This window comes from Copadichromis virginalis, linkage group LG23 (assembly GCF_057382275.1).
Source record: "Copadichromis virginalis isolate Kocher_CV1m ecotype Utaka linkage group LG23, C_Virginalis_male_GT1.1, whole genome shotgun sequence".
In the NCBI taxonomy this organism is placed as follows: Eukaryota; Metazoa; Chordata; class Actinopteri; order Cichliformes; family Cichlidae; genus Copadichromis; species Copadichromis virginalis.
Genome location: NC_140639.1, coordinates 47,566,330 through 47,593,492, shown reverse-complemented (window position 1 = coordinate 47,593,492; position 27,163 = coordinate 47,566,330). Strand labels below are relative to the sequence as shown.

The 27,163-nt window shown below is 37.6% G+C and overlaps 4 protein-coding genes across 7 annotated transcripts; all 4 read left to right on the top strand.

The window, feature by feature from the left end:
- The first annotated feature begins 501 nt into the window (after positions 1-501).
- On the top strand, positions 502-3,933 carry LOC146681958 (OX-2 membrane glycoprotein-like). Of its 4 annotated transcripts, XM_085449381.1 has the most exons (7): positions 502-559; positions 1,353-1,453; positions 1,710-2,048; positions 2,171-2,497; positions 2,577-2,609; positions 2,716-2,812; positions 2,966-3,933. In XM_085449381.1, the coding sequence occupies exons 2-7, from the start codon at positions 1,381-1,383 to the stop codon at positions 2,994-2,996; spliced, it is 900 nt and encodes a 299-aa protein (XP_085305507.1). In that variant the 5' UTR covers positions 502-559; positions 1,353-1,380; the 3' UTR covers positions 2,997-3,933. The 4 variants fall into 4 exon arrangements, with proteins under 4 accessions (XP_085305507.1, XP_085305508.1, XP_085305505.1 ...); XM_085449379.1 differs by lacking the exon at positions 502-559 and having other exon boundaries at positions 1,088-1,453; XM_085449382.1 differs by lacking the exons at positions 502-559; positions 2,966-3,933 and having other exon boundaries at positions 1,084-1,453; positions 2,720-2,787.
- A 577-nt stretch (positions 3,934-4,510) lies between these two features.
- Positions 4,511-9,806, top strand: LOC146681957 (nectin 1b-like). Its single transcript, XM_085448020.1, has 7 exons — positions 4,511-4,569; positions 6,558-6,896; positions 7,819-8,136; positions 8,210-8,248; positions 8,331-8,460; positions 8,647-8,697; positions 8,959-9,806. The coding sequence occupies exons 1-7, from the start codon at positions 4,515-4,517 to the stop codon at positions 9,137-9,139; spliced, it is 1,113 nt and encodes a 370-aa protein (XP_085304146.1). The 5' UTR covers positions 4,511-4,514; the 3' UTR covers positions 9,140-9,806.
- Positions 9,807-13,066: 3,260 nt separating this feature from the next.
- Positions 13,067-18,205, top strand: LOC146681956 (nectin-3-like). The gene is made up of 7 exons (XM_085449696.1): positions 13,067-13,135; positions 14,592-14,930; positions 15,030-15,344; positions 15,505-15,604; positions 15,793-15,843; positions 17,154-17,273; positions 17,986-18,205. The coding sequence occupies exons 1-7, from the start codon at positions 13,081-13,083 to the stop codon at positions 17,993-17,995; spliced, it is 990 nt and encodes a 329-aa protein (XP_085305822.1). The 5' UTR covers positions 13,067-13,080; the 3' UTR covers positions 17,996-18,205.
- Positions 18,206-20,326: 2,121 nt separating this feature from the next.
- Positions 20,327-25,482, top strand: LOC146681955 (nectin-3-like). The gene is made up of 7 exons (XM_085449697.1): positions 20,327-20,422; positions 21,896-22,234; positions 22,334-22,648; positions 22,809-22,908; positions 23,097-23,147; positions 24,458-24,577; positions 25,285-25,482. Exons 1-7 carry the CDS (start codon positions 20,368-20,370, stop codon positions 25,292-25,294), a joined length of 990 nt encoding a protein of 329 aa, XP_085305823.1. The 5' UTR covers positions 20,327-20,367; the 3' UTR covers positions 25,295-25,482.
- The last annotated feature ends 1,681 nt before the right edge of the window (positions 25,483-27,163 follow it).

The following is a 27,163-nucleotide window of genomic DNA, read 5'->3' as shown; positions in this document are numbered from 1 at the left end:
TGACATATATAATTACAACAGTTAAAACTGACTGAGGATTTTGTCATCAGATCTCTGTCTGTATGTTCTGGCCACTGAGGGGAGGGGAGGGACTGAGCTGGCTGTTTTCCCCAAAGGACAGATTTTTTTTACAGGTCTGTCCTTTGTGTTGGACTTGAACTTGAACAGAAATCCTTGGCTTTGAAGGACATTCTTTAGATCACATGACATCACTTGAAGGACATCTACCATGATGGGGAGACAAATGTTTCCACCTACAACAAGTACTTTGGTCAGAGAGTGAATCGTGGCTTTGCTCAAGTTTAAACCTGTACTGTACAGAACTGCTCCATAATAATAGGAATGTGACAGAGCAGGATTAAGGGCTTCTATCACTGTTTGTTGTTCTCTGACAAGTGGAACCAGCCTGAAACAAATATGCTGGATAACAAGGTGTCACCAGCCACCAACCTGTAACACAAATGTTGATTGTTCTTTTCATTCAGTACTCTGTGTTGTGTTGTGAATGGAACTCACTGAAGTTTAAGCCTTTCTTCTTTGTACCATATCATATAACGAGGTGAAGTAGAGACACATATTTTTTCACTGATAAAAAATGTGTTTCCTTTCTCAGTGTTTTTTGCTGTTTGGTCTTTTTAGGTTGTTGTGACTGCAGATTCTATTATTGCAACACTTTTAGTCACACAGTGTTATTTTTGTGTTCATAGTTTTTCTACAGTGTTCCCTGAAAAATTATACATGTGTATGTATATGTAACAATTTATTGTCTCATGTTCCACATATTTACTTTTGTCCAGCTAATTAATTATGGTAAATGGTGTTTGTAATTTCACTTGTGTACAGTGTTTTTGTTTGCAATTATGACATTAAGATGTAAATAAACGAACATACAGGATTTTCTTATCTTGGGGAGCCTCAGTTAGGTTGCTAAGATCTGTAGCTTTACATTGTGGGATGGAGCTTGTTCAGTGAAACATCATAGCTTAAACACTAGTTTGATCCACATCATCAACATGCAATTTAGTTGCAACTACATAAAAACATAACCACACAACACAGAGATGTAATATTTCTAGTTTAAAAATAATCTGAAAACGTTTGACTTTTTACAGAAACTTTTAATCTCTCTTTTCTGCACGGTCAGAAAAACCTTAGGAGAAGTTAAACCACTGGTTAAACCAGAAAGCAAACAAAGAGCCCCTTTTCTTAGTGCTGATATGAGTAACACAAATTTTGATTGGTTGGTTCATCCAGTACATGCTATAATGGATGTAAATTACTGGACAGAAGTTTAAAACTCTTGACTTTCCCTTTATGTGGTCAAACAAGTCACACATGCTTTTCCTGTGCAGCCTTACAGTTCACCTCGCATTGAATGAAATGGCGAACATTGGAGTTTTACTTTACGAGTTTTATGTTGCTGTCATTTTCATTTTTTGGAACTTTGACAAAGGTGAGATAAACTGTATGTTAATTACAATATGAGATCTAAGACAATTTTAACAGTAAAGACTCATTTCATTCCTTTTTTCCACAGGTACAGGCTCAGGTTTCAAAGGATTTTACTTGTGGTGGTGGGAGAATTATTAGTAAGGTGAAGGTGAAAATGTGTGTCATGTCAGACCTGTGGGAGTAACACTGGACTTTCTGTTTCAGTAAGTGTTGAATTTGAAGAGAGTGTTTGTCTTGCTTGACACCTTTATCTGCAGCTCTAACAGCAGTGATCCAAACACAGCAGACTGTGCTGGCAGCAGTGGGAGAAGATGCTGAATTCAGCTGTCAGCTCTTGGAGACTAAAGACGTCGTTCAGGTCACATGGCAGAAAGTCTCACATGATGTGGAGACAAATGTCGCCACCTACAACAAGTACTTTGGTCAGAGAGTGAATGATGGCTTTACAGAGAAATTTAAGTTTAAACATACTGAACTACAAAACTGCTCCATAGTCATCAGGAATGTCACAGAGCAGGATGAAGGCTGCTATCACTGTCTGTTTAACACTTATCCTGAAGGCTCTCTGATAGGTAGACCCTGCCTCCAAGTCTATGGTAAGAACTTATATGTTCTTTAACCGGATTAGACCGAAAGAAACCATGATGCTGTAAAATGGTTTAGAAGCTTGTTTCTTCTTGACAACATAGTCCTTATAGTATTTCCTGATCCTTCACAGAGCTGCATGAACCTGTTGTTGATGTCAGAGAGTCAAACTCTACTGAAGAGTGGGTTGTTTCCTGTTCAGCCACTGGTCGACCTGCTCCCACTGTAACACTCAGTGTCTCACAACAAGACCTCAGCTTCTCACAGTACAACACTGTCAGTGTGTCCAACACCAACGCTACATTCACTGTCACCACTACAGCTGTGCTCTCAGGTTCACGTAACAACAGCACACAGGTGGGATGTGCAGCACGAGTGCTCTCTGCTCCTCACAGAGAGGTGATGGAGACGATTCCTGAGGTCCAGGAGGAGTATGATGATGATGATGATTATGATGATGGTTAGAAACTCTTTTAAAATGATTGATTTATAAATTGGTGATTACTTTGTGATTTTAATGTTGAGGTTCCTTCTAACAGGTCTGAATGATGGATCCTATCACAGAAATTTTGGTGTGTTTACATTTGAATGCTTTACACTCAGGTTTTCTGTTCACTCTATTGTTATTTAGTAGATGTTTCAATGATTATGTCCTTCTTTTCTCTGTTTTTGTCAAAGGAAGGATTTTAGTGATTCTATCCTCTGTGTTGTTGTTGTTGTTGGCCTGTTTTACTACACTCATCTTTGTCTGGCCTAAAAAGAAATCTCAGAGCAGGTACTCTTTCTTATATTCTGTTACTGTTTGTCAATTTGATTCAGCTGCTAAATGTTTCTGCAGTTTTAACTGTATTTGTCACACAGCGAGCTCGAGACAAATGAGATCAATGATGTAAGTCACTCTTTATCTTCTCATTTTGTTTTAATTTAGGAACCAAAACACTTTTAGTCAGATGAGGTGACAATCCGCTCAGAAAACACAAACATCCTGAGGGAGACCATCCAGGGCTCACGTCTTTATCAGGATGAAGATCTGATCTTGACCATTGTTGATTTCTCTTTAATGAAGTGTGGCATTTCTGAACAAAATGGTGCTAGAGTTTGACAAACACAAAACACAAAAACCTGTTCCACTGAAGCATTCAAGAAGCTTTCCTGGTGTTCATGCTGCAACTATTATGTTTGTGCTAAATTTTACTACATTTTTTAAAGGTTTTTTTTATACATAAATTATTAAGGAAAGGGAAACGTTGGTGATAAAAAAGGATTTTTATTTTTATTTTTATTTTTTGGTGGATATTATTACACTTAATTACTTCAAATGAAAACTTTGAAAATCAACAGGAGTGATCAACATAAAATTTTCACTTTAGTCATTTTTGCTCCCATTGCTGAAATTGAAGTTCTCTGTTTGTTGTGAAATTTTACAGATTTTTACAATTCAGTTTGTCAGCATCTATACAAAAATATAGCGCATACATATGGTTAAAGTTTTCACTTAACCCAGGAATGTTGGTTCTATCTAGTTCCATTAAAAATCCATTAAACCATCAAATATTGTTAGCATTATTTTTTATTCATATTTGATTTGATAAACACACAAACAACACTGCACTGCTTATGAGAAATATTTATTTTTTGCTAAAATGCTATAGAATTAATGTAATCGGATGTATACTCCAACGTGTACATGAAGTTATAACAAACTGAAAGCACTTTGTGAGGTTGTTCGTTTTTGGTGAATACAGGGGAAGTGGGAACCCATCTTTCTTTCTTCCTTCATGTTCATCTTATTAATATTTTAATAATAATAAATATAGATAATGAACACGGAAAGCTGTTTTGGTGATTTTATTTTGATGTTTTGTATGATTGAGAATAAAGCAATTAATAAGCTGAGCAATGCTGCTTTGTCTTGTCTGGAAGTAAATAATCTCATCAGTGAACTCTGAATGAAAACTTTGGCTGGTTTGAGCCGCAGTGAGATTCAGTCATTCATTATTAGATGGGAGTTATTCCCCAATATGACTCAGCGTCTGCGGCGAGCTTCACCTTCTCCTGTTTTGTTGAATGAAATAGACAAAATGTGATCAGTACATGTAAGAGATCAGGCGTGTTTCACACCACAGTCTGAGGTGTTGCGTCTCCTTTTAGAGAAACAAAGGCACGTTCATTCTTTTTGCGAGTTCAAAACGAAAGTGAAAGTAAGTCTGTTCCACTGCACTGTGAAGAGGGGACGATGAGGAATAAATGTGCTGTAAAACGACAGACAGGGTTTCCAAAATAGTAAATATTATCAGATTACTGACTTATTAGATATCCAAGTGAACATCATCATATGACATGTAGCTGTTGTTAATAAAAGGGATAATCTTTTATTATGTGTTTTTTTTTTTCACTGCACACCCAGAGATGGTACGGACTGGTCAAGCGGTAAGATTCAAATTTTTCTTTTTTTTATTTGGCGGCACACAGACAACATGGCAGGACGTAAAATCACACTGATCTTTTCTTTACTGGCGATCTTTTCAAAAGGTGAGAGAGATGCTGTTTTCTTTATGACTTATTGATTTGTAGTAGTCAGTTTGCTCTGTGGGGAGTGTATAAATTTAAGTGTAATCCACTGCAGACAGTCAAAGTGGGTTTGGCAGGTAGTTTGTTTTACAGTTATAGATACAGTTAGTGAATAAGATGGAATTTGTTACTGTGACACTATGAACATCAACAGCTTAAATTCAAGTCAAGTTGCTTCCTTTAGAAGCAAATGCTGTTAGTCAGCAGGCACACTGAGGAACACCTCATTTGAAGCAATACCTAAATTAACTTTTATTTTAATAGTGAGCGGGACATAAAAGTGCACGTGCAGAACATCGAGTCAAATTTGACTGTAAAAAAATAATAAAACACTTAAAAATTTGCTGACTTTGCACACAAAGCTTTATAAAGTTTTATCCCTGGAAGTATAACAACCAGCATGTTTGCTGTTTGAAAATCCCCTCACTTCACTGCCATCCTACAGGTGGGAGGGGCCTCCCCATCCTGGCTGCCAATCAGAAGTGATTTCTTTGGTTTTATTTTCAGTTTTTCAAATGTGCTCTCTGTTCTACAAAAGTAAAAGCATTTAAGAAGTTACCACAGGTGAATTCTGAGCGATCATAACAGGTCATTTTACACTGACGAATACCTCTCAAATCTAAGCAACTCAATTATCATGTAAATTATTAACTAATAGGTCACCTGTAATTGTTGGATGTGCATTGTTGCATTTTCTTTAGTGGTTTACACAGTTTTTTTTATTTGTTTGTTTTTACAGCACAAATGGGCTTTACATCAGTTTGTAATAGACTGCTGGCAAAGAGGTTAGAGTGACAATAAAGTCACTTAACACAGCGAATACATTTTATACTGAAAGTATAAAAGTATAAAAACCTAGAAAAACAGGAGTGAGAGCTTTTCTTTCTCTTTCATTCATAAGATAGTTTATTTATTATTTATATTTTGGATCTTGGTGTTTAAGTGAATGAACATCCTCCATTGGTGGAAGCTGAAGAAGGAAGAATTCTGTACAGCATTTGGGCTCCGGGTGTTAGGGAGTTACCAGCTGGAGTAACATAAGAGTGGAGGAAGGTGGAGTCCATCTCATTCAAAGGTGCAATCTAAAAGAGGCAGGAGACTGCAAGCTGATGTAAGGGGAAGCATCGCAGGGTCGTCTGTAGGGTGACTTTGGACATCAAGAAGAGGAGGCGGGCAAAGTAAATGAGACAAAGGAAAATCAATAGAGTAACAGAAATAATAACAATAATTATAATAATAACAAGAAGATAAAGATGAAGCTTATATAGATCTTTACAATACAATCCACTGTTTCGTTAATTTATAAGATTATTTAAAAGATCCAGCCCAAATTACACTCTGGCCCATCCAAATCTGGGCACTGTGCCTGGTCCCACATCTCTCGTATGTCTCTGTTGTTGCCCAGGACCTAACCTAGCAACAGTCACTGATGCTACAGGCTGTCACTGTGAACTATACCACAATAGTGCAAAACACAAAGCTTAGCCTGCACTGAACTTCCATTTTAGCCTTTGCATATCATGAAATCATTATCATGTGATTTACTTTGAAAGATATTCCACAATGTGACATAATTAGATAACTTCAGCAGCACGTCACGTACAGCTCTGCTGTCTGGTTACAAACATCTAAGTTGATTTAAGAGATTACATGTAACCTTTAAATTTCCATTTTGTAAAGTTTAAGGTGCTGAGCGATCAGAACAGCATATTTGTCTTTATTTTGAATTTGTCTGCCACTTCAAGTTTCTCCATTTATGCTACATCCTGTTCTGTAGTTCTAGCTAGAAACAGAAGAACCTTTAAGAGGACATGTATGATCATGACAGGGTAAAGGTGGCCCATGTGGTGACTTAACTGTTTCTGTGGCATCAGCAGGGATAACCATCAGCCTGTGGTTCATATGCTGCTCAAGCCATTCATAATTTTCGTGTCATTTTCTCTGTGCAGGTCATACATCTGGGATACAAACACAGCACACTGTGCTGGCAGCAGTGGGAGATAAGGCCTGCTTGAACTGTGAGCTCATGCTTTCTAAAGACGTCCTTCAAGTCACATGGCAGATGATCTCAGGAAGTTCAGAAAAAAATATGGCCACCTACAACAAGTACTTTGGCCAGAGAGTGAATCCTGAGTTTACAAAGAAAGTGGAGTTTAAAAATCCTGCACTACAGAACTGCTCCATAGTCATCAGGAATGTGACGGAGCAGGATGAAGGCTGCTATCGCTGTCTGTTTAACACTTATCCTGAAGGAGCCTTCACAGGTAGAACCTGCCTCCACGTCTACGGTAAGGACACGTGGTCTAGAGTTATAGAGGAAACCTATCCACAGCTAAAACTAGATCTCTACATCATCTGCACCCACAGTGCTTGTGGTATTTACTGTTAATGGCAATAATATAGAAAACAAAACAAATGTGAAAAAAAATACAAAATATATTAAAAATAGGAATTGCTCAGTACAGTTGGGAAGTACCAGTTTTACCTCGATACAATATTATCTCAATGCTACACTCACAAATTAATATTATTGCAATTCCTAACATTTTACAATATACTGAAAAACCTTCCTCTTCTATATGAATATAACTAGAATACATCCTGGCAGTTGAGTCCCCGTTAGTTGTGCTTATTGATAAAAACTCAAAAGTGTCTTTTTATTAGGAGATAGCTTTGTCAAGATGGGTGCGTTGAATGTTTTTTTGGTTGAGTTGATTTAATGTAATTTTGCACAGTAGTGCATGAGATGAGCCATTTTATTAGGTATTCCCAGACATTTGTTTTGTAATTTATTCAATAACATTTTCATATTTGGTGTCCCTGTAATGATATAATATCACCATGCAAAATATTGAAATACTCTTCTGCATCGGGTTTTCCTCCACCCTTAGTGCTTAGTATGCAGGGTTTCAAAAGACAGGTAAGGAAAGAGACTGTGAAAATTTGTATTTCATACTTTATTCACAAATACTCTGTTTAGAAATTAAAATATTTTATTAAAAGAATAATATTTTGTTTCCTATCCCCAATGTTAAATCATTTTGTAGAAGTTTTTACACCACTCTTCACAGTAAATCTATTTACATAGAGAATGCGATTGCCTAAAACACTGCACAGCTATAGTATACAAATCAGCAACACACACAGGCTTATTTGGATTTTTATTTCCACATTTAATGGTGACTTTTCTTAAATATATTTTCTTCGCAGAGCTGCATGAACCTGTCCTTGATGTCAGAGAGTCAAACTCTACTGAAGAGTGGGTTGTTTCCTGTTCAGCCACTGGTCGACCTGCTCCCACTGTAACACTCAGTGTCTCACAACAAGACCTCAGCTTCACACAGTACAACACTGTCAGTGTGTCCAACACCAACGCTACATTCACTGTCACCACTACAGCTGTGCTCTCAGGTTCACGTAAACACAGCACACAGGTGGGATGTGCAGCACGAGTGCTCTCTGCCCCTCAGCGAGGGGTGACGGTGATGATTTACGAGGTCCAAAAGACACCTGATGCTACTGAGGATGGTGAGAAACATTCAAATTCACAGATTTATAGATCGATGCCCTGCCACTCTAATATTTGGGTTCCTGTTTTTAGGCTCTTATGAGAAGATCACATCCCATAGCAGTGAATCAAGTAAGTTTGCCTTTCCATGTGTGTAATTTGTAAGTGCTTTATGAATGGTGCTCCAAGTCACAGTTTTCCTCTGTTCTCCCAGATTTCACCTGGATCATTGTATTAGTTATGGTGTTGGTGGTTGCAGTGTTAGTGGTGATGTTGTATGTGGTTCATCGCGATTGGATCTCGGCTTTCTTCACTGCTCATTTCAAACAACAAAGCAAGACTGGGTAATTTTCACTTTAATATAGTCTCCTCGTAATGTAAGTTTGTCACTGTTAATATAGTAATGATTTACTGACATTAAGAAACTTCACATGAACACCTATAAATCTTTTCAGAAAAACCCCAATAAATACCATTTATATGTTTTTGCAGTATATAATTTAAATCCTTTAAATGTTTTCATCACTCAGGGACCCAGAGAAGACCAACACACCACTAAAATCAAAGCAAGACATTGATGAGTAAGTATATTTCATAACTATTCATATTTTACAGCATTTTTTCTTTGTCAGTTTTGTTTTTTCCATTTTCTTGTCTGTCAGCTTAACTTCATCCTGATGAAACTGAAGTGTTTCAGTGAATCACACACTTAAGTTAATCACACTTGATTGTTTCATCTCCTTCATGTATGCATTGTTCATGAACTTTAATCTTCATGTATATATACAGTCATCATTTGCTGTGTGAGTGGAAATGAACTCATGTCTTGTTTCTGTCTGAAGGAACAAAACACCTTTAATAGCGCACGAGAACGAGCAGCTCAGGCAGCGGACGTCTACAAAGAAAACTCCAAAAAACATCAGCAGGAAAGACCCTAACCCATTAGCAGCAAAAAGACTGTTTGGAGACGATCAGTCAATCAAAACTAAAATAGATGAACAAACTGCATCACTGGCTGATTAAATAAAGAGGACCGTGTCAACAACAAAGATTCCTACCTGATATTTCTAGACAACACTAATAAGAATTCAATAAAGAGAGATCAGTGGGAAGAAATGAACATGAGTTATTAAAATAGAGAATTTAATGTACTTGGTGATTAGACTCTGATGACCCGCCACGTCAGAACGGAGGCTTGGATGGAGCTCTGACTGAGCTGTCTGTGAGGTGGAGACAGGGAGGAGGTGGGCTGAATGAATAACATGTACAACTGATTAATAATAGTTATTCTGCTTCATAGACATTTGTTTGTTATATCATACTGTTAACATGTAATTGGTTATAAAGTTTTGATATTTTGTAACATGGATTGTAATAGAGTAAAATAAGCTGTGAAGTGTGTTAAGTTGTTTCTGCAGATTAAATGAGGACTGCAGAGATGTGATTTATTTCCAAATGTAACTCAGTGTGTGCTGCAGATCTGCATCTAATATACACAGAAAGAGCACATGATGGCACTGTTGGTTCAAACTAACTGAGGAAGTTTTGCAACTGTCAAAGGACCATGCCTGTAAACATTACTCTAAGAAAACCAAATGTTAACGGTGTTTCTGGTTAGTTATTATTATATAAGTATAATGTTTTTATTATCTTATGGCAAAACTCTAAATAAATCAATTTGTATCTCCTATTTTCTCCTGCTTATGAGCTCATGTTTTGTTTAAAGTTGCATAGACTCCAAGTGCTTGTCTAAACAGATTAGTCATGTTTCACAACTTAATCCGAGGTATTTGAAGCGTTTCATCTTACATTTGTCAGTCTGTCTGTGCGAGTATTCTAAACGAAAGTAGAAGTAAGTTGTTGGTCTGTTCCACTGCACACTGAAGAGGGGACAATGAGCTGTAAAATAGCAAAGAGGTTTTACAAAAAGAAAAATGTTTATCAAGTCAGTGACTTATTAGCTATCACATCAAACACCATGAAATGTTGTGTAGCTGTTATTAGGAAGAAGGATGACTTTCACTTTGCTGTTTTTCACTACACTCCCAGTGACATTTTGGACTGGCCGAACGTTCAACGTAAGTTCAAAATTGGGCGTTGTTTGTTAGCTTTTTAAATTTGGTAATATGCAGACAAAATGGCAGCACGCAGTCACAATTGTCCTTTCATTGCTGGCAGTCTTTTCAAAAGGTGAGAGAGACACTGTTTTCTTTATTATTTTTAATGATTTTAAAATGACTTGCTCTCACTTTGCTCTGTGGTAAGTGTCTAAAATGATTTGACAGACGGTTCCAGTGTAACGGGGCGAAAGAGAGAAGAAATCCTCTAAGCTGTATAAAAGGTAGAATTAGGAAAGTGTTACTAAAGAAAGCCATCGGCTTAAATTGAAATTGACCAAACATAATCTTAATAAAACTAGTGCTTTCAGTTTGATTTCCAAATAGCTGATGAGTAACTAATTATTGTGCTTCTAAAAACTGGAGAGCTGCTCTATGCTCCCTGAGTACGCCCCAGAAACTCAGAAATTATGTTCTTAATAGCATTTTTTGTTTTGGGTCCATCTCTCTCTCCCTCTCTCTCTACATATATATTATATACATATATATCACACACACACACACACACACACACACACACACACACACACACACATATATATATATATTCAAAACACAGAAACAAACCCCACCCCAGAGGGATCAATCAATTGTAATTTGTAAATTCTAAACACATTTCAATTACTTTTATTTTCCACAATAATTAGTTAACACAGTAAAATACACCTTTCAACTGAAACTGAAATGTAAGTATGCCCTAAAACTAACCCAATCAAACTACAAACATATATAGAAACAAGAGCACAGGTGTTCTTTCCACTCAATTTAAATAAAGGAGCTACAGTCTAACCGATGCACCCTGGTGGCCACATGTTTTTATGAATCATCAAATTCTTAAAACCATTGCAACAATGGACAAATCAGTCTACTGAAGTAATAGCTATAGCCACCAAAAACACTTTAAACACACATTAAATAAATCTCAAGATCCTCTATTAGTCATGACTGAAACATTACTTTCACCACTACAAGAGCTATGTGGCTCATTGCCTCTCTGAAAGGACTGACAGTGAGCCTCTGTCTCTGCACTAGGACTCTGGGTCTTCTCTTCGATTTTCACCCTCCTGTCCAGTGGCAGTCCTAGCCCGTTTGGCGCCCTGGGCGAACACTCCCTCTAGCCCCCCCCCCCCCCCCCCCCACACACACACACACAAAACATATTAAGGATTGTACATTAACATAAAGCTGTTGTACACACACATAGATATGAGGAGAGCGAGAGTATGCATGCAAACGGATACTAAACAGCCATCATAATTTGTCATACAATGAGAACAGGACAAATCAACAATTGACAATGACTAATTAATATTAAAATCTGTAACATAATGTATTGTTTGGAGTTTAGTCTGTTACTGTTACTATTTTTACCATTTCTTCTTGGAGCAACTGTAACTCAAGTTATTTCCTTAGGGATTAATAAAGTATTCTGATTCTGATTGTTTCAGGATGAGCTGCCATTATCCAATCACACATCTGCTTACCTGCATCTTTTGCTCGTTTCTCCTCCTCTTCTTTTCTCTTTTTTCTAAACTGAGCACCTGATGGCTTTGAACTTTTCTTGTCCATCTTCCATTGGTTTTAATTTTGCACTCCAGTATGAACACCCATCCCTCAACCCAAGGATCACCCCAACATGATCTAACACACCTACACCTTAGTTCACAGATTCACTTTGTCGAGGGTTTATTTCTGGGATTTCACACAACCCAGGATTCAAATCATGAATACATAATGGGCTTGGATTTACAACATTATAAATGAAATGTGCTCTATTTGGAAGCAGCCGCCCCCCCTCCCCTTTCGACGGGTTGTGTGAGACTTTAAATCAGCAAACTGTAAATTATACATTTTAAATTGTTATTGATCCCTTTACCCCGAGTCCTAACGTGTATATTTATTTTCTTACTCTTCTTATATTTATTGTTCGTTTACTTGCACTGCTGTAACTGGAGCCTTGTCGTCACGTCTCTCTATATACTGGACTGTATGTAGCGGAGATGACAATAAAGTTTACTTTGACTTCAGCAGCGAGCAGGCGCACCGAGGGCTCTCGCGCTCACTTTTCGTGTATAGAATTTCGAAAAAACATCGGTGCAAATTATAAGTCTGTATTATGATGTCTGGTGTTTTCGTGTTTGTTTGTTGGTTTGTTTTTATTTTGCGAGCTGGTTATTAGATGCTGCTCCAGCCGGCTCTCCTCTCTGCAAGCAGCAGGCGCACCTCGCAAACGAAGGGCGCGCTTACTCCCAGCAAATGGGCGATAGAAAACCGATCGGTGGCTCTGCCATTCCCAATATGCGCTGGCATGACGTCGGGGCAGCACCAGTACGAGCATTTTTTATTATTATTTTTTTTTTGCCGCTGCCCGTGATGCCGCCCCCCACCACGATGCCGCCCCGGGCAACCGCCGGGGTCGCCCCTATCTGAAACCGCTACTGCTCCTCTCTTTACTCTTTTGCTGTTCGTGCCAAGACAAAGTACTCCTTTTCGTGGTCTTTCATGTATGTATGTTTGAAGAGTTTCATCTTACATTTGTCAGCCTGGCTGTTCGTTTCAAACGAAAGTGAAAGTAAATTGTTGGTCTGTTCCACTACACACTGAAGAGGGGACAACGAGGAATAAGCGTGATGTCAAATGGCCGAGAGGTTTTACAAAATAGTAAAATGTTTATCAAATCAGTGACTTATTAGATTTCCCAATGAATGCTTTGTATTTTATGTAGCTGTGATTAATGAGAGGGATCATGTTTTGCTTTGTCGTTCTCACTACACACCCTGTGACATGGACTGGCCGAGCTTCTCTTGTGCAGTTTGCAGTTTTGAAATTTAGCGGTAAACCGATAACATGGCAGGACGCGCGATCACGTTTGTCTTTAGTTTGCTGGCGTTTTTTTCAAACGGTGAGTGAGATACACTGTTTCATTTATGAATTTATTTATATTAATTCGATCTGCTGTAGTCAGTTTGCTCTAAAGTGATCTGACGGATGGTTTCTGGGCGATAGACAGAAGAAATCACTCTAACATATAAATTTAGAGTTAAGAAAGTGTTACTAAAGAAAGTCATCAGCTTAAATTGAAATTGATGAAGCGTGATCTCGACTAACTTTCATTTTCACGGTTGGAACATAAAAGCTGCATTTACATCAAGTCTGACAAAAAAGAAACGCCGGATGTCACTAACAGGTAGACCTACAGCCATAAAACGGTGATATTTAAACGTTTTAAGGGTCTGTTTTAACAGACGCAGCTTTCACAGTAGGCGTTTAGTTGATGAGGGACTGCAGAGAACAATTGGATGCAAGTTAAGCTCTCACACCGGGTAGCAATCAGTCAACCAATTCCGTGTTTAATACCTTAATACTCAATACTCTAATTTTTGGTAATGAGCCAATAACAAGTTAATACGGAGCTGGTGTTGACAATACCGGTACCAACAGTAATAATTAGAATTAGAAAGGCAGGTTAGGTAATGTTATTTGTGTTAATTAAGGGTTTTGTTTGTTTGTTTGTTTTTTTATTTTCCAATGTAACACGTCTCATTGGGCTGAATGTATTATATTTAAAGTCTGAATATAGTCTATAGGTAATCAGTCTATTAAAATGACAACTATGTTGATCAGTGACTGGTGAACAGTAATTGATCAACATAGTTGTCATTTAGTTGTCACGTAGTAAAACTTCCAGCATTATATTGAAAAGTCTGCAGTGTAGATAAATAATTCAAACTAGTTCATCACAGCTTGATTTCAGCAGGTATATGATGCAGATAACTATTAATAAATACTCAGATATCATATTAACCATTTCTTCCTCCTTTTTATTGATGAAAAAGCTGATCAAAAGCAGGATCATTGTTGCTAAATGTCAAACACAAAGACGTAATGTCAGAAGAGTTCCTGGGATAAACAACTGTAAGAGGCAACGTGGAGGTGAAAGAGAGTCTCAAGGAGATGCACCTTTTTAATGTCTTTAATTATCATTTGTAATTTGGATGAGTTCGGAATGACAAACATAGTGGATAATTAGAGAGCCAAGTGTTTGTCTTTTGAACACATGTAGATCCTACATAATACTTCTGCACGTCTTTATTAATATTGTGAATTTAATTGATTTGCCAAAAAGAAACATAACACACATCTTACTGGTAGCACTGTTTTTGTTTTTGAAATTCCATATTAGACATCCAATAATATCATTGAAGTACATTATTTTATTCACATATGTGAAACCTGATACATTGTTATTATTTAGTGCCATAAATTAAACTCAGTCTAATCCCTAGCCTGAATTATTGTTTCAGTCTTCCCATCAAGAGCACTCAGTTCATCTTTAACTGATGTTTTTCTCCATGCAGCTCTAACAGCAGTGGTCCAAACACAGCAGACTGTGCTGGCAGCAGTGGGAGAAGATGCTGAAGTCAGCTGTCAGCTCTTGAAGACTAAAGACGTCCTTCAGGTCACATGGCAGAAAATCTCTCCTGATGTGGAGACAAATGTTGCCACCTACAGCAAGTACTATGGTCAGAGAGTGAATGATGGCTTTACAGATAAAGTTGGGTTTATATACACTGGACTACAGAACTGCTCCATAGTCATCAGGAATGTGACATATGAGGATGAAGCCTTCTATCACTGTCTGTTTAACACTTATCCTGAAGGCTCTCTGACAGGGAAACCCTACCTCCAAGTTTATAGTAAGAACTTTTACCTCAAACAAACATAGTTGATATAAATGTGTGAGCAGCTGGTGTGTTTGTAAGAACATGTTGATGATATTTCCTGATCCTTCACAGAGCTGCATGAACCTGTTGTTGATGTCAGAGAGTCAAACTCTACTGAAGAGTGGGTTGTTTCCTGTTCAGCCACTGGTCGACCTGCTCCCAGTGTAACACTCAGTGTCTCACAACAAGACCTCAGCTTCTCACAGTACAACACTGTCAGTGTGTCCAACACCAACGCTACATTCACTGTCACCACTACAGCTGTGCTCTCAGGTTCACGTAGCAACAGCACACAGGTGGGATGTGCAGCACGAGTGCTCTCTGCTCCTCACAGAGAGGTGATGGTGACGATTCCTGAGGTCCAGCAGACGTCTGATCATGAATATGGTGAGAAACTCTTTCAGTCACAAATTTATAGATCGATTATATCTGGGTTAGTTCGACTGAGACCTAATATCAATGAACTTAGTACTTCTGCATTTCCTTTTTATCCATGATTAATGTATCCGTGTTGTTCAGTGTCACATTTTCCTTGCTTTTCTCTCAGATTCCACCGTGATAATTGTATCAGCTGTAGTACCGGTGTTGGTCCTTGGTTGTGTAATTCTGCTCGTCACTGTTCGTCTTAAAGAAAAAGACAAGCAGAGGTAACTTTCACATGTGGTTTAATATGTGTCTTCTTGTTAATATGATAATATATGGTGTCATTCCTGGATATGTTAATATAATAATGATTTATGACCCTAAGAACCTAACCCACATCTATCCAGTAATATCTGCAGATATTTATAGTACTGACTTTAAACTTTAAACCTTAAATCCCTCTGTCACTCAGGGACCATGAGAAGAGCAAAACACCACAAAAGTCAACCAATAAGATGGACGGGTAAGACTGTTTGATAATTATTCAAATTCTTTTTGTTATTTTTTTCATTAATTCGTGGGAATATCATTTAACCTGCTAGGACCTGGCATCCACATATGTGGACATCACATTTTGGGTTATTTAGACCAAAATACAAAATTTTGCTCTAGGGCCTGATATCCACTTACGAGGACATTATACTGCTACTGTTCTATCAAAATTTTAAATGAATATCCTCATGTGGCTCTCATTTTTCTTAGAAACAAAAATCAGGTAAAAAAAAATCTGGTAATTCTTTGTTTTTACATTCATCGGGCCCCAATATTCATAATATTCATCGGGCCAAATATCAAGGAGAAATTAAAAATGCATGCCGTGTTTTTGAACACCCAGCCACAAACATCTGCTGCACATACACTAGTAGAAGTAGACTAGTATTAGCAGATGTTTTCCAGGTGGTTGCTCCCAAACCTGTCTACATGTTTCAGCATTAATGGTCTCTTCACCGATGTCCACCATGTGCACGAGTCCACCCCAGATGGTCCCTCTCTTCTGTAACTTTGAGGATGTGGTCCATGATTTCTAAGATGAATTTCAGGTGGTGATCGGTCAGACCACACAACAGTTTTGGACTTTGTGTCAGTCCCACGGTCCCAGAGAGGGTGGTGTCATTCCTGGATCTAGTTTGGTTTTCTGTTCACTATCACAGTGTCGTCTGTTTTCAGTGTAGCCTGAGAGTCCAAAGATGATGATCACTCAGTCTGTGCAGAGATATCGCCAGATTCTCTGAATCTTTAAATAGAGCAGATGATGGAAACTCTACAATGTTTGGACAAAGATTGTTCCAGAAGTGTTGTTGTTTGTTCACATTCAAATGTGTAAACCTGAGCCATTTCAGAGCACAGAGGCTTTTGCCTGACCACGCTTCCAAAGACTCAGCTACCTCTGGGGCTCTTTTTATATTTTATCATATCATTATATATCATTTCTGTTACCTGTTGCCAGTTTATCTCATTGATTATAACATACTTCACCAGATATTTGTATGCATTGCATAATATCTTCAGTCTTTTTTGTCTCTGTCCCAAATGTTCTGAAATGTGTTCCTGGCATGAAATTCAAATGAGATTTTTTTTTTCATATAATTAAAATGTCTCAGTTTTAATATTTCATTTTTTTGTCTTTGTACCATTTTATTTAAATATACATTTTAAATGTATTTTTAAATTGTTGTATATTGTTTTTACACGACAAACAGAATTCAGATGCTTTAGAAATGTGGTGGCGTTATTGAAAGTAGTAATGATCTCATATTTTGTTTTTATCTAAAGGAACCAAACACCTTTAATCAAGATGGAGAGCGAGGAGATAAGACAACGAACACCAAATAACAACAGCCCAACAAATGATCCCATAAAACCACCATCACGAGCAGCAAGAAAACTTGAGCTGTAAATAAATATTTACTCATATATGCTTAGAAGTATATAATCATGTGTAGATTGAAAGAATGTCTCATCCTAGGAGGTCTGTAACAACTCTGTGTAGCATGAAGAGGGGGGTGCGTTCACTCCTCTACAGAGTGTTCTGGCATAGATCACACACCTCCTAGGAGAGGTCGTATCTTCTCTTGCTGATATATGGTATAGCAAACACATGTATATCTGTTTGAGTGTAAGAGCCTTTTGTGTGACCTAATTATTTGTCATGTCACATTTTTTGTTCTATTTGAAGCACAACTGTATTAAATTGTATTGATTAACAGCAGCAACATGTTGTAACAGTAGAGAGCTGTTGCTCGTTAAAACGAGTGCTGCAGCATTTTTATCAGGATGAGTTTTGGACTTTGGTCGTTGCAAATTTGATTCTTTTAAGTATTTCGCACCTTAAGTGAACACTGTTGTGGACTACATTTTTTATTAGCACTTTTTAATATTTTTGTTATCTTCTTTTGAACACCACACTAAAAAACTGCATTACTGTAACTTTCCATTTTTACATTGACAATGAAGCTGTTGAACCTTGAATTGTGTGTTGACACATATTTGTTTAGTGTAGGTTTTTATTGTAATGGTTGAAGCACTTTTAACATTTTAATTTCAAAATCATTGATTATGATAAATGATCACACGGCAATCTTAATGTTTGGGTTTCTTTTTCTAGGTTTGGATGAAAAATCTGGATCCATCACTAGAGAGTTTAGTATGTTTGCTTTCACATATTTATAAATTCCTGTTCAGTCTGTTTTACCTTTATAGTGCTTGACTTTATTACATCTTTCTTTTTCTTAAGATATTCATAATCGCATCTGTGGTTGTGGCCTGTGTTACTGCACGTAACTGTTTAATGTCCTAAATAAATAAATAAATAATGCAAATTTTCTGACTTGTCTCTGTTGTGCTTTTTATCCTTCTGTTGTTGGGTCCAATCCAGTGTACCACAAACTCAGATACTTTGCTCACTTTCAGTCCTTTTACTGCACTCTGAGTACTTTAACCACGCAGTTATAATTCAATAATTGTGAGTGAGATCAGACAAGAAGCAGCATGAGACGTCTTTGCACAGCTATTTATTAACTTTGGTAAATAATAGATGCCATATTCACAAATGTGAAAAAAGTGTGTGATGCGGATTTTCACCTGCTATTTCATTAAAAATGGCCACGAGATGGCGCTTTACATTCAAGATTATAACCGCTTGTCTCGTTAATTTAAAACATAGAACTGTAACATTTTATTGTGATTACCAGATAGAGTTAGGGACGCGGGTTCTGTAATATGAGTTATATTGGGAAGACGCTGACCATTTAAGGTGGTGACCTGCAAGGAGTGGGGAAATGCTTGTGTGTTAACTTTGAGTTCGAGAGCCAGGGAAGCATCCATGAAACTCTGCTCCACCCCGGAGTCAATCAGTGCCTGAAGGGAGTGAGGCAGAGTGGACAGTCACTTTAGCAGCTAGCATGAAACGTGGAGGAGAATGTGAAAAGGAGACCTTGCCCAGAGAGGGACAGAGAGAAAGAGCCAGGAGCAGGGATATTATGATCAGCGCCTTGCTGATCCTGCAGGTCGTGACACAGAGATTATTTCCCGTTCTTGACTAATAAATTATGTTTTAGAACTTGAGTGGTTCCCATCTATTACCAAGTAAAAGTATTTATTGGCACCTTATTTGAATTTTTCAGGATGACAAATTTTTAATGTTTTGCTTGTTTACTGGCGGTCTTTTCAAAGGGTAATTTTCATTCCATTACAAAGTTATGCTGTTGAATCATTATGATCGCTTTCAAGACCAATATTATAATTTGGAATCCAAAATGCCTCGTCAGTTTTAGTTGATTTATGGGAAATCTTTGAAAATTCAGAATTCGTAAATATGCATTAAATAATGCACAAGATTCTCTATTAGTCATGACTGAAACATTACTTTCACCACTACAAGAGCTATGTGGTTCATTGCCTCTCTGAAAGGACTGACAGTGAGCCTCTGTCTCTGCAGTCTGGGTCTTCTCTGGGATTTTCTCCCTCTTCTCTTTAGTCTTTGCAGTTCGTGCCAAGAAAAAGTACTCCTTTTCGTGGTCTTTCATGTATTAAATACTCCTTACATGTCTTGATACTTCACAAAGCTGTTTTACTAACTAACTAATCGAGCTTTGCACCACTTCATAATGTCCGTAACTCTGATAAATAATAGCTTCTACTTCTGTTTCATGGGCAAATCTTAGTATCATACTGTTAAAAACAATTAATTAGATATAATGTTTTGATATTTTGTAACATGGAGTGTAAGATGTGAAGTGTGTGATGTTCTTTCTTCTTGTGTTGAAGTCAGTGACCCCATAAGTGCAGATTAAATATGAACACTGCAAATTTGAGCAGCAGTGAGATTCAGTCAGTCCTGCTTATGTGGAAAGAGCTCATGTTTTGTTTACAGTTTCATAGACTGCAAGTGCTCGTCTAAATACATTAGATATGTTTCACAACTTAATCTGAGGTGTTTGAAGAGTTTCATCTTACATTTGTCAGTCTGGCTGTGCGTTTAAAACGAAGGTGAAAGTAAGTTGTTGGTCTGTTCCACTACACACTGAAGAGGGGACAACGAGGAATAAGCGTGATGTCAAACGGCCGAGAGATTTTACAAAATAGTAATTTTGTAGCTGTGATTAATGAGAGGGATCATGTTTTGCTTTGTCGTTCTCACTACACACCCTGTGACATGGACTGGCCGAGCTTCTCTTGTGCAGTTTGAAGTTTTGAAATTTAGCGGTGTAGGAAGTATGTAAGTCACAGGAGGGTGATGTGGGGTGAAATGAGCGGTGGAAGGGAACTTACATTTGAAAAAGTGGTTAATAAGTTAAGTCATGGTGAAGGGAAAGTGGTGGTTTTTCGTTTTTTGAGAAGTACTGGTCTCATCAAGAGGATCTGAGGATTCAGGAGTGACGGACGGTTACCAGACAGGAGATGGCGGTAATGCAACAGTTTTGGATGCAAGCTGCCGTTAAACTTGACTGAAGAAGAAGAAGAAGAAATTTAGCGATAAACAGACAACATGGCAGGACGCGCAATCACGTTTGTCTCTAGTTTGCTGGCGTTTTTTCCAAACGGTGAGTGAGATACACTGTTTCATTTCTGAATTTATTTATATGAATTTGGGCGATAGACAGAAGAAATCACAACATATATTGAACGAGTATAAATTTAGAGTTAAGAAAGTGTTACTAAAGAAAGTCATCAGCTTAAATTGAAATTGATGAAGCGTGATCTCGACTAACTTTCATTTTCACGGTTGGAACATAAAAGCTGCATTTACATCAAGTCTGACAAAAAAGAAACGCCGGATGTCACTAACAGGTAGACCTACAGCCATAAAACGGTGATATTTAAACGTTTTAAGGGTCTGTTTTAACAGACGCAGCTTTCACAGTAGGCGTTTAGTTGATGAGGGACTGCAGAGAACAATTGGATGCAAGTTAAGCTCTCACACCGGGTCGCAATCAGTCAACCAATTCCGTGTTTAATACCTTAATACTCAATACTCTAATTTTTGGTAATGAGCCAATAACAAGTTAATACGGAGCTGGTGTTGACAATACCGGTACCAACAGTAATAATTAGAATTGTTGACAACTATGTTGATCAGTGACTGGTGAACAGTAATTGATTAACAATAATTAGTCAAAATTTATATTCACTTTAATGGTTAAGTCACTTGTCACAAATCTTATTGTTTCCAACCATGGTGTACCAGCATTTGTGAGCCAAAAGTTGAGTTGCTTGTAAAAACTGTCGCACATGTTATATTTTGAAACCTTCATCCTTTGCAGAGCTTCATCGACCTGTTCTTCATGTCAGATTTCACAGGTGGCATTGTTAGACACTGATCGGTATCACGTAGTAAAGCTTCCAGCATTATATTGAAAAGTCTGCAGTGTAGATAAATAATTCAAACTAGTTCGTCACAGCTTGATTTCAGCAGGTATATGATGCAGATAACTATTAATAAATACTCAGATATCATATTAACCATTTCTTCCTCCTTTTTATTGATGAAAAAGCTGATCAAAAGCAGGATCATTGTTGCTAAATGTCAAACACAAAGACGTAATGTCAGAAGAGTTCCTGGGATAAACAACTGTAAGAGGCAACGTGGAGGTGAAAGAGAGTCTCAAGGAGATGCACCTTTTTAATGTCTTTAATTATCATTTGTAATTTGGATGAGTTCGGAATGACAAACATAGTGGATAATTAGAGAGCCAAGTGTTTGTCTTTTGAACACATCTAGATCCTACATAATACTTCTGCACGTCTTTATTAATATTGTGAATTTAATTGATTTGCCAAAAAGAAACATAACACACATCTTACTGGTAGCACTGTTTTTGTTTTTGAAATTCCATATGAGACATCCAATAATATCATTGAAGTACATTATTTTATTCACATATGTGAAACCTGATACATTGTTATTATTTAGTGCCATAAATTAAACTCAGTCTAATCCCTAGCCCGAATTATTGTTTCAGTCTTCCCATCAAGAGCACTCAGTTCATCTTTAACTGATGTTATTCTCCATGCAGCTCTAACAGCAGTGATCCAAACACAGCAGACTGTGCTGGCAGCAGTGGGAGAAGATGCTGAAGTCAGCTGTCAGCTCTTGAAGACTAAAGACGTCCTTCAGGTCACATGGCAGAAAATCTCTCCTGATGTGGAGACAAATGTTGCCACCTACAGCAAGTACTATGGTCAGAGAGTGAATGATGGCTTTACAGATAAAGTTGGGTTTATATACACTGGACTACAGAACTGCTCCATAGTCATCAGGAATGTGACATATGAGGATGAAGCCTTCTATCACTGTCTGTTTAACACTTATCCTGAAGGCTCTCTGACAGGGAGACCCTACCTCCGAGTTTATAGTAAGAACTTTTACCTCAAACAAACATAGTTGATATAAATGTGTGAGCAGCTGGTGTGTTTGTAAGAACATGTTGATGATATCTCCTGATCCTTCACAGAGCTGCATGAACCTGTTGTTGATGTCAGAGAGTCAAACTCTACTGAAGAGTGGGTTGTTTCCTGTTCAGCCACTGGTCGACCTGCTCCCACTGTAACACTCAGTGTCTCACAACAAGACCTCAGCTTCTCACAGTACAACACTGTCAGTGTGTCCAACACCAACGCTACATTCACTGTCACCACTACAGCTGTGCTCTCAGGTTCATGTAAACACAGCACACAGGTGGGATGTGCAGCACGAGTGCTCTCTGCTCCTCACAGAGAGGTGATGGTGACGATTCCTGAGGTCCAGCAGACGTCTGATCATGAATATGGTGAGAAACTCTTTCAGTCACAAATTTATAGATCGATTATATCTGGGTTAGTTCGACTGAGACCTAATATCAATGAACTTAGTACTTCTGCATTTCCTTTTTATCCATGATTAATGTATCCGTGTTGTTCAGTGTCACATTTTCCTTGCTTTTCTCTCAGATTCCACCGTGATAATTGTATCAGCTGTAGTACCGGTGTTGGTCCTTGGTTGTGTAATTCTGCTCGTCACTGTTCGTCTTAAAGAAAAAGACAAGCAGAGGTAACTTTCACATGTGGTTTAATATGTGTCTTCTTGTTAATATGATAATATATGGTGTCATTCCTGGATATGTTAATATAATAATGATTTATGACCCTAAGAACCTAACCCACATCTATCCAGTAATATCTGCAGATATTTATAGTACTGACTTTAAACTTTAAACCTTAAATCCCTCTGTCACTCAGGGACCATGAGAAGAGCAAAACACCACAAAAGTCAACCAATAAGATGGACGGGTAAGACTGTTTGATAATTATTCAAATTCTTTTTGTTATTTTTTTCATTAATTCGTGGGAATATCATTTAACCTGCTAGGACCTGGCATCCACATATGTGGACATCACATTTTGGGTTATTTAGACCAAAATACAAAATTTTGCTCTAGGGCCTGATATCCACTTACGAGGACATTATACTGCTACTGTTCTATCAAAATTTTAAATGAATATCCTCATGTGGCTCTCATTTTTCTTAGAAACAAAAATCAGGTAAAAAAAAATCTGGTAATTCTTTGTTTTTACATTCATCGGGCCCCAATATTCATAATATTCATCGGGCCAAATATCAAGGAGAAATTAAAAATGCATGCCGTGTTTTTGAACACCCAGCCACAAACATCTGCTGCACATACACTAGTAGAAGTAGACTAGTATTAGCAGATGTTTTCCAGGTGGTTGCTCCCAAACCTGTCTACATGTTTCAGCATTAATGGTCTCTTCACCGATGTCCACCATGTGCACGAGTCCGCCCCAGATGGTCCCTCTCTTCTGTAACTTTGAGGATGTGGTCCATGATTTCTAAGATGAATTTCAGGTGGTGATCGGTCAGACCACACAACAGTTTTGGACTTTGTGTCAGTCCCACGGTCCCAGAGAGGGTGGTGTCATTCCTGGATCTAGTTTGGTTTTCTGTTCACTGTCACAGTGTCGTCTGTTTTCAGTGTAGCCTGAGAGTCCAAAGATGATGATCACTCAGTGTGTGCAGAGATATCGCCAGATTCTCTGAATCTTTAAATAGAGCAGATGATGGAAACTCTACAATGTTTGGACAAAGATTGTTCCAGAAGTGTTGTTGTTTGTTCACATTCAAATGTGTAAACCTGAGCCATTTCAGAGCACAGAGGCTTTTGCCTGACCACGCTTCCAAAGACTCAGCTACCTCTGGGGCTCTTTTTATATTTTATCATATCATTATATATCATTTCTGTTACCTGTTGCCAGTTTATCTCATTGATTATAACATACTTCACCAGATATTTGTATGCATTGCATAATATCTTCAGTCTTTTTTGTCTCTGTCCCAAATGTTCTGAAATGTGTTCCTGGCATGAAATTCAAATGAGATTTTTTTTTTCATATAATTAAAATGTCTCAGTTTTAATATTTCATTTTTTTGTCTTTGTACCATTTTATTTAAATATACATTTTAAATGTATTTTTAAATTGTTGTATATTGTTTTTACACGACAAACAGAATTCAGATGCTTTAGAAATGTGGTGGCGTTATTGAAAGTAGTAATGATCTCATATTTTGTTTTTATCTAAAGGAACCAAACACCTTTAATCAAGATGGAGAGCGAGGAGATAAGACAACAAACACCAAATAACAACAGCCCAACAAATGATCCCATAAAACCACCATCACGAGCAGCAAGAAAACTTGAGCTGTAAATAAATATTTACTCATATATGCTTAGAAGTATATAATCATGTGTAGATTGAAAGAATGTCTCATCCTAGGAGGTCTGTAACAACTCTGTGTAGCATGAAGGGGGGTGCGTTCACTCCTCTACAGAGTGTTCTGGCATAGATCACACACCTAGGAGAGGTCGTATCTTCTCTTGCTGATATATGGTATAGCAAACACATGTATATCTGTTTGAGTGTAAGAGCCTTTTGTGTGACCTAATTATTTGTCATGTCACATTTTTTGTTCTATTTGAAGCACAACTGTATTAAATTGTATTGATTAACAGCAGCAACATGTTGTAACAGTAGAGAGCTGTTGCTCGTTAAAACGAGTGCTGCAGCATTTTTATCAGGATGAGTTTTGGACTTTGGTCGTTGCAAATTTGATTCTTTTAAGTATTTCGCACCTTAAGTGAACACTGTTGTGGACTACATTTTTTATTAGCACTTTTTAATATTTTTGTTATCTTCTTTTGAACACCACACTAAAAAACTGCATTACTGTAACTTTCCATTTTTACATTGACAATGAAGCTGTTGAACCTTGAATTGTGTGTTGACACATATTTGTTTAGTGTAGGTTTTTATTGTAATGGTTGAAGCACTTTTAACATTTTAATTTCAAAATCATTGATTATGATAAATGATCACACAGCAATCTTAATGTTTGGGTTTCTTTTTCTAGGTTTGGATGAAAAATCTGGATCCATCACTAGAGAGTTTAGTATGTTTGCTTTCACATATTTATAAATTCCTGTTCAGTCTGTTTTACCTTTATAGTGCTTGACTTTATTACATCTTTCTCAGTCTTTTTCTTAAGATATTCATAATCGCATCTGTGGTTGTGGCCTGTGTTACTGCACGTAACTGTTTAATGTCCTAAATAAATAAATAAATAAATAATGCAAATTTTCTGACTTGTCTCTGTTGTGCTTTTTATCCTTCTGTTGTTGGGTCCAATCCAGTGTACCACAAACTCAGATACTTTGCTCACTTTCAGTCCTTTTACTGCACTCTGAGTACTTTAACCACGCAGTTATAATTCAATAATTGTGAGTGAGATCAGACAAGAAGCAGCATGAGACGTCTTTGCACAGCTATTTATTAACTTTGGTAAATAATAGATGCCATATTCACAAATGTGAAAAAAGTGTGATGCGGATTTTCACCTGCTATTTCATTAAAAATGGCCACGAGATGGCGCTTTACATTCAAGATTATAACCGCTTGTCTCGTTAATTTAAAACATAGAACTGTAACATTTTATTGTGATTACCAGATAGAGTTAGGGACGCGGGTTCTGTAATATGAGTTATATTGGGAAGACGCTGACCATTTAAGGTGGTGACCTGCAAGGAGTGGGGAAATGCTTGTGTGTTAACTTTGAGTTCGAGAGCCAGGGAAGCATCCATGAAACTCTGCTCCACCCCGGAGTCAATCAGTGCCTGAAGGGAGTGGGAGGCAGAGTGGACAGTCACTTTAGCAGCTAGCATGAAACGTGGAGGAGAATGTGAAAAGGAGACCTTGCCCAGAGAGGGACAGAGAGAAAGAGCCAGGAGCAGGGATATTATGATCAGCGCCTTGCTGATCCTGCAGGTCGTGACACAGAGATTATTTCCCGTTCTTGACTAATAAATTGTGTTTTAGAACTTGAGTGGTTCCCATCTATTACCAAGTAAAAGTATTTATTGGCACCTTATTTGAATTTTTCAGGATGACAAATTTTTAATGTTTTGCTTGTTTACTGGCGGTCTTTTCAAAGGGTAATTTTCATTCCATTACAAAGTTATGCTGTTGAATCATTATGATCGCTTTCAAGACCAATATTATAATTTGGAATCCAAAATGCCTCGTCAGTTTTAGTTGATTTATGGGAAATCTTTGAAAATTCAGAATTCGTAAATATGCATTAAATAATGCACAAGATTCTCTATTAGTCATGACTGAAACATTACTTTCACCACTACAAGAGCTATGTGGTTCATTGCCTCTCTGAAAGGACTGACAGTGAGCCTCTGTCTCTGCAGTCTGGGTCTTCTCTGGGATTTTCTCCCTCTTCTCTTTAGTCTTTGCAGTTCGTGCCAAGAAAAAGTACTCCTTTTCGTGGTCTTTCATGTATTAAATACTCCTTACATGTCTTGATACTTCACAAAGCTGTTTTACTAACTAACTAATCGAGCTTTGCACCACTTCATAATGTCCGTAACTCTGATAAATAATAGCTTCTACTTCTGTTTCATGGGCAAATCTTAGTATCATACTGTTAAAAACAATTAATTAGATATAATGTTTTGATATTTTGTAACATGGAGTGTAAGATGTGAAGTGTGTGATGTTCTTTCTTCTTGTGTTGAAGTCAGTGACCCCATAAGTGCAGATTAAATATGAACACTGCAAATTTGAGCAGCAGTGAGATTCAGTCAGTCCTGCTTATGTGGAAAGAGCTCATGTTTTGTTTACAGTTTCATAGACTGCAAGTGCTCGTCTAAATACATTAGATATGTTTCACAACTTAATCTGAGGTGTTTGAAGAGTTTCATCTTACATTTGTCAGTCTGGCTGTG

Excerpts from the sequence above, each read along its gene's own strand:
- LOC146681955 (XM_085449697.1), top strand. The coding sequence starts at position 20,368 with ATGGCAGGACGCGCAATCACGTTTGTCTCTAGTTTGCTGGCGTTTTTT. Across the intron at positions 20,423-21,895 it reads GCTGGCGTTTTTTCCAAACG|CTCTAACAGCAGTGATCCAA; the intron begins GTGAGTGAGATA and ends TTCTCCATGCAG. Across the intron at positions 22,235-22,333 it reads ACCCTACCTCCGAGTTTATA|AGCTGCATGAACCTGTTGTT; the intron begins GTAAGAACTTTT and ends GATCCTTCACAG.
- LOC146681956 (XM_085449696.1), top strand. The coding sequence starts at position 13,081 with ATGGCAGGACGCGCGATCACGTTTGTCTTTAGTTTGCTGGCGTTTTTT. Across the intron at positions 13,136-14,591 it reads GCTGGCGTTTTTTTCAAACG|CTCTAACAGCAGTGGTCCAA; the intron begins GTGAGTGAGATA and ends TTCTCCATGCAG. Across the intron at positions 15,605-15,792 it reads AAAGAAAAAGACAAGCAGAG|GGACCATGAGAAGAGCAAAA; the intron begins GTAACTTTCACA and ends TCTGTCACTCAG.
- LOC146681957 (XM_085448020.1), top strand. The coding sequence starts at position 4,515 with ATGGCAGGACGTAAAATCACACTGATCTTTTCTTTACTGGCGATCTTT. Across the intron at positions 8,137-8,209 it reads ACCTGATGCTACTGAGGATG|GCTCTTATGAGAAGATCACA; the intron begins GTGAGAAACATT and ends TCCTGTTTTTAG. Across the intron at positions 8,249-8,330 it reads ATCCCATAGCAGTGAATCAA|ATTTCACCTGGATCATTGTA; the intron begins GTAAGTTTGCCT and ends CTGTTCTCCCAG.
- LOC146681958 (XM_085449379.1), top strand. The coding sequence starts at position 1,315 with ATGTGGTCAAACAAGTCACACATGCTTTTCCTGTGCAGCCTTACAGTT. Across the intron at positions 2,049-2,170 it reads ACCCTGCCTCCAAGTCTATG|AGCTGCATGAACCTGTTGTT; the intron begins GTAAGAACTTAT and ends GATCCTTCACAG. Across the intron at positions 2,498-2,576 it reads TGATGATGATTATGATGATG|GTCTGAATGATGGATCCTAT; the intron begins GTTAGAAACTCT and ends TCCTTCTAACAG.